This window comes from Daktulosphaira vitifoliae, unplaced genomic scaffold, assembly GCF_025091365.1.
Source record: "Daktulosphaira vitifoliae isolate Bord-2020 unplaced genomic scaffold, ASM2509136v1 Scaffold_3, whole genome shotgun sequence".
NCBI lineage: Eukaryota > Metazoa > Arthropoda > Insecta > Hemiptera > Phylloxeridae > Daktulosphaira > Daktulosphaira vitifoliae.
This window is the reverse complement of record NW_026099574.1, coordinates 24,399,579-24,409,358: the sequence shown is the minus strand read 5'-3', so window position 1 is coordinate 24,409,358 and position 9,780 is coordinate 24,399,579. Positions and strand designations below refer to the sequence as shown.

The 9,780-nt window shown below is 26.3% G+C and overlaps 1 protein-coding gene across 1 annotated transcript; it reads left to right on the top strand.

The window, feature by feature from the left end:
- The first annotated feature begins 654 nt into the window (after positions 1-654).
- On the top strand, positions 655-8,763 carry LOC126900580 (uncharacterized). Its single transcript, XM_050676398.1, has 13 exons — positions 655-1,086; positions 3,212-3,495; positions 3,602-3,853; positions 3,925-4,089; positions 4,172-4,297; positions 4,363-4,591; positions 4,930-5,060; positions 5,356-5,601; positions 5,912-6,161; positions 7,531-7,731; positions 7,794-7,938; positions 8,005-8,107; positions 8,208-8,763. Exons 1-13 carry the CDS (start codon positions 1,020-1,022, stop codon positions 8,754-8,756), a joined length of 2,748 nt encoding a protein of 915 aa, XP_050532355.1. The 5' UTR covers positions 655-1,019; the 3' UTR covers positions 8,757-8,763.
- The last annotated feature ends 1,017 nt before the right edge of the window (positions 8,764-9,780 follow it).

The following is a 9,780-nucleotide window of genomic DNA, read 5'->3' as shown; positions in this document are numbered from 1 at the left end:
GAGATATTATTAAAATTTATTGATTAAATATTCAAAGAATAGTATATTTAAATGTTTAAAAACGAAATTATGAATTCTTTATGAAAAAAAATTAAAAAGCACTGAATAATTCTGAATTTATGTATTATAAATGTTTCATACTAAGAAGAACTTTTTAGAGTAATAACGTCTATATTAAAATTATAATTATAAATTTACATAAACCATTAGTTTTCATTGACGCGGAAGACAAAATGAATTTATGGTTAAACGATGAAGGTAAATAATATTTTATTTTTTATTGAAGATTAAAAAATATCTATGGTATACAGAATTAAAATAATGTGTATACGTTGGAAAAACGAAAAAAAGGAACAATCCTAATAAATAATGTAAGTTTTGCGTGAACTCTTTTCTATATTATTGCGATGCATCAAGTATGTACGTACTACTTCCATCCACCACCACTGCAGTTTAATATTTGATCGGATGAATGATATGCGTTCTACGTACACTTTATAGTGGATCTACTATAAAAGGACGAATAACGAGGAAAGCTACGTTGAGTCAATAAAAGCTTAAGCAAAGGCCCGCAAGGTCGCGCTACGATTTCACGAGGGTAAAAACCCCATAAGGGTAAGTTATAGGGGTTGAATATTCCGACCATTCATCAGTCGTGATGTAGCGTTCGCGTGGTTTTGTTATTTTGTGTGTAAGCCAATTGCTTTATTTAAAATTACTATTACTACAAGTGCAATACATAATATAAATATAACTTTTTTATATAACGCGTTGATTAATTTATTTTTAAATTAGAATATATGCCTTAGAAAAATTAATGAATGTTATTCGATAAATTAAAATAAATTATATTAAATTGAGAAATAAACAATTGTATCATGCTTTTAATTTAATTTTTCAATGATAGTTTCGTAAACACAATCTCAATAAAAATAATAGCAAAATATTAGACACGTTGCTTATTATTTTTAGTTGTCAAAAAATGATTTTTTTTAACTGGAACCGTTAAACTTAAGATAATGTATGGATATTACGCCGGCAAAATATTACCCAGAAATCTGTTTATCATAGTATCCCTTTTAATCGGTAAGTGATAATTCGTAAATATTTATGAAATTAATTAAATTAATTTATAAAGAAGCAAATTTGATCCATTTTACAGGTCCTATGGACCTATAGACTCGTAAAATAATTATCATCATTGGTTCTTTCGCGGGAAGTTTATTAATAGTTTACTTATATAAACCTTGCAAAAAGAATAACAATACGTATTTTTGATTAGCCACATTATGCAATATTTTTTACTGAACTAATTATTTTATTTTGACTTAAAACCTCTTATCCAGGTGGAATTTTTAGAAAATGATATTCAGAAAACATTTATAGAATTATTGTTTTAATATTAAATAAATATTAATGTAAATAATACTAAAACAATTATACTTAACTATTATCAAAAATAATTTAAATGACACACAATGTTTTGTGATCAAGGTACATTAGCTTAGATAAATTTACAAACACCAGACCTCCGGAAAATTTTCGGATATTCTGATAGTTCAAACCCAGCCGATTGTAAGTTGTATAAATATACGCCTGGCCAATAATAGATATTAATAATCAGTTGGGTATTTAGGAGGGAAAGGGGGCCCATGGAGTCCAGACCTCCATAGACATAAAATCATAGTATAGGGAAAGTAGTAAAAAGGTAAATCTCCTTATTACTCTACATTCTCAAAGTTATCTGTAATTCCTCATACAAAACGTTTAAATACAACACTATTTATAATAATTATAAAATAATACTTATATTAATTAGTATTATCAGTGTAAACATTTTCTCATTGGATCCTTTTTTTTTTATTTTCATCTATGTTTGCAGGGCCGAATGCAACTGCATTTGTTGTGTTACCTTCCAACCGGCCCTATATTGTAAGTCCAAATTATTTCATTCATAATAAATAATACGTATAATTTATTTGTTTAATTTGAAGTAACCTTAAATTGGGAATTGTTAAATTACAATCAATATTTACACGGTTCGTGTTACTCTGACCTTAGTAGTTTCAGGAAACCCCTAAAAGGTATTTAACACGCAATGTTGCGACTATCGTCAAGCTTTAATGTACGTTAATATATTAATATTACCGCCAAAAAAATATTTGAACATACTTATGAAAATTTTATTTTTGAGAATTTTTAAGTTGTTCTATTGTACAGTATCAATGTAAATATAGATCTATATTTACAGTTTTAGTTTCCTCTGGTTAATATTGATTTATTTATTAATACATGAATATTATACGTCAATTAATAAAATATTAGAAAGAGTAACAACTAAGTAATATTACGTATAAAGATTCTATCCGAAATTTGAAACATACAATTAAAATTACCTTACAATTAAAAAAACAATCCAAAATTATAACAATTCAACCTGTTAAATTATCTTGATAGTCCAGTAGATCATCTTGATTTGAATTAGAATCAAATCAAGATATATTTGAAATGATAATATGTAATATCGGACTAAAAAAGTCAAAATTTTAATAATGTAAATGAGAAAAATTAGAAAATTTATTAAAAAAACTGAACTAAATATTTCTACATTTCATACTGTTCTAAAATAAAGCTGTGTAATTTAACACTTCTACTAGTTTTATTTACTTCAAAAAATAATCTTATGTAAGTAAATATTATTCGGTTTCTCTTTTTACTGCAACATGATACTTTATGGGTATTATTCACAAAGAATTTAAAGGTTGCCTAGACAAAATTGTAATGATGCGACATATTTTTATGGCTTTATAAAAAAATTTCGAAAAAAATATTAAATATTACACTACGGTAATATAAATGTCAATAAAGTTTTACAAACAGTGAAACGTGCATTTTGTCCCAAAAATATTTAAGTCCCGTAAAAGAAGTTTGATATTATTTGAAGTTTTTTCTTATTAACTAATTTTTTAATGAGATTAAATCTGAAAATATTTTCAATTTTTAATAATACTTAAGACATAAGACTAGATTTAATCAAATACAATAGGTCATTTAAACTTGGATAATTTTACTGTGATTTTGAAACGTTTTTAATCAAGCTTATTATAAGTTATAATAGTACACAAGGTATTTTTATTTGTTTCTTTATAGTGATATAGTTTTATAAATGTTATTAAATTAATTATTTTCAATATTTCTAATTCAATTTCAGTGAGTTCTAATTCACAAGAATGGCTAAATGTGACATCAGATTACACTGCGTTGATGAATGATTTAAGTGTAGAATTGTTAGAACCTGGTGCTAGTGTTCAATTATACGAAGTAAAAAATGATAACAACTATACACTGATGGGTGAAATTCCTGTTGACGAAAACTGGCCATCCAACGTAACTATCCATTGTGGTGTTATAACGAAAGGCGGACGATATGCTCTTGAATTGGTATCCAACATTACAATATCTGCGGATGAAAATACAGATAACAACACAAACGATGTATATTTTTTTGACAATACTACATAACATTATATTTAGCGATTAAAATTATTATAACTCCGTTGTATTTAGTTTAGCTATTTATAGTAAAATCGGTTTTATTTAGGGGCAAATTATCGAATTGGACGTGCGATGGCCTTCGGCCACTTTAGAATTTGAACCAAAACATATTTATACGTATCCAGAATCATGGCAACAAGTTATGGTTATAATAAAATTTGAAGGACCCCAGTGCGAACCTGCCGTCGGATCAGCAGTTCCTGTACTTTGGTTAGATTTAATGTATTGCGGTTTAACGGCAGACACTTGCAAGAATGTCTCTAAAGTTACATACTCTCAAAATACAATTGAACCCTTAGTATGACGAAAACGTTTTGATTCGAATAATCAAATGAAGAATTTAACTTTTCCTTTTTTTTTTTTTTGCAGGTAATTCATTCTGAACAGATTAGAGGCTATCCAACATTCAGAAAAATACATTTGAAATGTGATGTACTTGGGATCATTGGGTTTTATTCAGCAATATTGCGACCACCGTCGCAGAACGGACGTCAAGAAATCGTGGCGAATGTGGCTGACCACGGGCTGTTGGAAGTACGTAACCTGAACCCTTATGATATCGTAGTTTAAATACTTGCCGTATAAAGTAAATTTAATACTAACTATACTTGCACAGGTCGTTCAAAACAATAAATTCATGTTAAACGTGCACGGTAAATCGATTTTCCCATGTGACAGCTACGGTGGAGGCGTCCCTATAGTTTTCCAGTATCCTACGTGTATCTTACCAACAGCAGATAAAGTAATTAATTTTAGCCGTTGCTTCCGACCTATTTCCCAGAGAATTATTGTCGTTTTTCTCTATAGGTGAGATTGTTCGGGCGCTTACGAGACAACGTTTCCACTTTGTTACCACCAACAAAGTTACACTACATTTCTGAACACAGGGTAATAAAAGGCCGCCACAACGTTTACTTCGACTGTGAATTGTTTTCTGAAAAATATATAGAATACTGTTTTGTTTACGTCAATCAAGCGATAAATAAAGCTTACACAAACATAAAAACACAATGTGTTCCAACACTACCAATTGCAGGTATAAATTAGTTTGTGTGAAGTGCACATAGTCGTACTTATTCTATTTAATCATAATGTTACTGCTCGTATATTTCTAAATATTCGCGTCATTAACATCTGCAAGCAACCAACGTTATTTAACTATAATAATAATAAATGATAAAAACATAATGTATTTTTGTAACAGATATTATCTGTTTTACAATAAATGTGACAATTATTAAACATTTTTTATTGAGATTCATTATTCGATCGTTAATTCTTATTATCAACCGAAGAATTGGTTATACACTACCCTGACTATTAGAGACATGGTATTTGTTTTTTTTTTTCAATAAATATCATGTGTTATCGCAGATGATGACTCTGGTCAATGGAGTAAATGGAGTGAATGGTCTCCTTGTTCTACTACGTGTTATGGAGGAACTCGAAATCGTTATCGAACGTGTGACTCTCCACCTCCAAAGTATGGAGCGACTTTTTGCCAAGTATGTCTTAAAACAAATTTTTTTATAACTTGAAAAATAGATAACTCTAAAATTATTGTCAATGAGGAGGCTTGAGTCCTTATTAGATTTAAACAGTTATATTTACTTCAGTTTTAGGAGAACTCGAGGTATTTTATACATAATTAATAAACAACCAACTATTTGTAAAAAATTACTAATAATATTTCTTAAATTCTAATTTTTTTCTACATATTTACTAATTATTTATTCTATGTCATGCTTATTAGTAGAGAAGTTTGATGTGGAAAATACTTTAATATTATCCTTAATTTAGGGTCCATCTTTACAAACTGAAAAATGCGGCGAAAAAGCACTGTATGGACATGAATGTGAAAAAGTTGAACAACAACAAATTAAAACATATGGTGATAATTCTAGTTTAGATATTTTGCCAAAACAAGATAGCGAAGAATTAGGTAATGAATGTAAATGTGGTTGTGTGATTCATATGTCTAAGGCCACTCGGACAATATCAGCTACTACTAAAGGATGTCCCGGTCGATCTTTATGGTTAATAAAGGTTTGTTTTACCAACACAATACTATCAGTTATTTTAGTATATAACTTAATTATGTTAAAATCTTCAAGTAGTAACTTTTTATGGAGGAGTGAATTTAGAACTATAACTCAAATAATACAAATTACATTTTTGTTATATAGATAGATTTTTATTTTCTTAATAGTTGGTGAGCACTTATTATAAAGAGTTCAAAAATAAAATAATTAAAATATGATAATAGTAAATCCCTAGGTATCTAAGATTAATTTTTGTTTTGATAATTAAGAAGAAAAATCATATTCTTGCTTAAAAACGAATATAATATTTTTAGGCAGAGGATAAAACAATCATTCAATTAGATATTGTAAGAATAATTTTAGTATGCCCTGAACAATGGATAAAAATTCGAGATGGAAATTCAACAGCTTCCAATTTATTGATACACTTGGAGGGATCTCCGGAATCGATAAAGCCTATATTATCATCAGGGTCATATTTACTTTTGGAATTTTTCTCAAAAACTATTTCATCGTCAAATGATGAATGTTTTGGGGGTTTTTTCGTCCAAATTAGTCGAATAGGTAAGTTGATATTAGAGAAAATCAAGTAATTAAGAAATCTAAAATGGAAAAAGACCAGCAAAAAGATGCTGTATACTAGGGACAAATATAGATGATATTTGACAGTGATTAAAATGACTATCATAAAAAACGCTTCGATGCAATTCTATAAATAGTTTTTAATTTTTTGAAGGGATTGTAGGATTTTTCCATAAGCAAATCAACTCCTATTTTCTTAATTATGTTCTGAGCACAGGTCTTATGATTTATAAGTACAATATAGGAATTACTTATAATGCAAATTAAATTAAGTATGAAATTGATATTCAATAATTTAGTATTGTATTTTAACAATTATAAAGTAGTTGTATATTTTGTTACCTCAATAACAAACGTGAATCAAAATTGTAAGTATGGGTTTATAAAAAAAATAAGTTAACTTTCCTAATTTGATTATTCTGATCCTCGTTAGGTAATTATTATTTCAGTCATGAAATTGAAATTTATCATATATATTTTTTAACACTTAGAGTGTAACATAAGCTTTAATTTAACATATGTTTAAAGCTCGAAGTATTATCAAAGATAAGTTAAATAGGTTAACTTTCATGCAAAAGTTGCTATTTTGAATTTATCACGTGGGCAAATAAAGGGTTAGATTTTCGAAAAGTTCATACCATATAAAAAGGAAAAACTTAAAATATTTATATAAAAAAAAAAATGTTATTCTAATTCATCCATTTTTAAATAGTTAGTTTTAAAAATGTCAAAATTTTAGCAATTTCAAAAGTCTTCATTTTTTTTGAGATTTCCCTGGAAGCTAACAAAATGTTTTTCTATTTTTGAGGTAATGTTAACAATTAAATATGATCTGTGATCTTTGGCGTATCATTAAACAATCTACCAGTAAAATCTAAAATAAGTAGTTTTGTACATGCACATAAAATAAAAATTAATTAATTAATTAATACATATGGTAAAATTAATATCTTCTCAGTTTCGCATTGAAGCTACAAATAGAAAATTAACCCTTTTTCGGATTATTCTACAAAAGTTGAATACTTTTAGTTCCGAATTTTTCATAAAATGTTCACTCAAAGTTATAAATTAATAGTAAATTAAGTTTCTCTTAAAAACATAACTTATCAAACAACATTCCTTAAAAATAATTTAACAAAATAGTTATTCTTGAATATATATTTTTAACTATTATTTGGTAATAAAAAACCCTCAACAATCTTTGAAATGTATTTACATCATTACACGGTAAATATATCTTATGTAATTAATTTTATTACTTTTATATTAGTTTATAACAAAGCCGTAACACTGATAAGTATTAAAAGTTATACTAATATTTAACACAATAATCGTTTTTTTTTACTTACAGAAAATAAGACGTCGATTATAAATACAAATCATGTTCTTTTTAAAGACAATATATTATTTTTAATATCAAATATCGACTCATTTCTAGCTACTGTCTCAGCTATATTTTTATTTTTGGTTGTTACTTGCATGTGCTTTACTGTTCAGTTTGCCGAACGTAAGCATAAGTATCATAAGGCTAAAACTGCTGATAAACACTCAAGTAAGATCTTATAAAATTTGGTACAAATATCTTAATATTTATTACACTATGCGGCTTTTCAGTTGGATCAACTTATGGAATGTTACTTGATAATGATCATATGACATCAACTACTTCTATACCGTCCCAAACTTTGTCTAAGTTTGAAGCGATAAGTATAAATATAAGTCAAGATTTAATCGAGAATGATATCGATTATATAGCAAAGTAAATTTAATAAAAAAATTATCCATTATAAATTTCTAAGTATAGTAAAATTATATCTTTATTTAGAAGTAAAACTGAAAAAAAAACAGAACATTCAGATACTTGTTTGCCAGTTAATCAGCCTTGCACATTTTCAATTTCTCAAACATCATTATCGTCACATCAAACAGTAAGTATTAAAAATACTAAATGATTAAAAATCATCATTAATATTCTATTTTTAAAAAATAAACATTAATGACTATATTTTACTTAAATTTTTATACTAGATGGTTCAGTCAACATCCAGTTTAAGTAAAGATAGTAGACAAAGAAGTTGTAGACTTCATAATACACTGAATAGTAGTACAGACTCTAGCATACATGGACATGATGTATCCGATTTAGAAATGGATTATTATGATTATAACGTACATAATACAAATTGTGTGCCTGGATCATACATTGGGATGGATCCTGCATATTGTCTGTGGATACCTCCATTATCTGACCATAGTCCTGGTTCAGGCCATGAAGTCATGGAAATGTCTGTTATGGAAAGTAAAAATAATAAATGCAAAAGGAATAACGAGATAAGCAGCAAATTTAGTAACCGATTATCAGCAGATAGTGAATCCACTTTGATCGGTGATGATTGCATTTCATTAAAAACTCTTGAAGCCTCACCAAATAGGAAATATTTAAAAATTGAGAACCAAAAGGCTGAATATTCAATTAATGACTCTAATATTAAGTTTGTTGATGAAGATGATAATTTAGATATAAAAGATTTCATTTCTGTTAATGTGGAAAATAAAAATATTTGTAATAAATGTTAAAAAATTAGTTTGTTTTAAATTTTTAAATGATATCAACGTATTTAATTATATATTTACTATAACTTATTAAAGATGATTCTCCATAAATTATCATTGAAAAATTATATTTTAATAAATATTTACTAATTTCACTTATTTTTATCAATTGTCTTATTTTATAAGATAAGCTTAATTTATTTAGTGCTTTTGAGAAGAAAAGTATAAAAATATTAAAAAAATCAAAGCTTACGATGATAATGTATTTAAAAATAACTTTATAAAGTAGAGGTAATATCTTAATTCATTCTTTACAATTTTGTATTGAATTTTCTTAAAACATTATCTTATTAAAATCTATGTTTTTTAAACAAAATTGTAGTTTTTACACTTTATTAAATCAATAAACTATAAGAATTTATAAAACATAGCAATAACTGGGTTTATAAGAAAGTTAATTATTTTTTCTTTCATTTAAAATATCTAAACAAATTGAATGAAATCTAGTTTAAGACTGAAAATTTTCAGTATGCCAAAATAAAATAAAACTCTAAGAATTATGTAAAATTAATTTACATTTAATTGTAACCATATTTTGAACAAATAAACCCTATTAATAGGATACTATATTTTTATATTTCAAAATCTTAGCTATGATAAACTATTAAGTTTGAAAATAATACTTATATGGGTTTTTTTTTCTGAAAATTAAGAACCTGAATTTCTCATTCTAATGACCCACTTCAGTTCAACACAAAATAAAATACTCAGTTTAATAAGATTTTTCAAAAAAAAAAAAAAAAATGATAATTTAAGTTTGTAAATTAAATATTTTAGACTACTTGAAAATTCATTATACTAGTTTGAGAGTAATTTTAATAAAATTTATTTTATGAACTACAACTGAATAATAGAAATTAACTTAAATTTAATTAATGATTTAAGAGTTTTAAAGGTTTACTTTCAAATTTATAATAAAAAAAACATTATTTTTTGAAAATGTTATTTAATAAGAATTTTAGAAACAGTCAACTCATTTTCAGAAAAA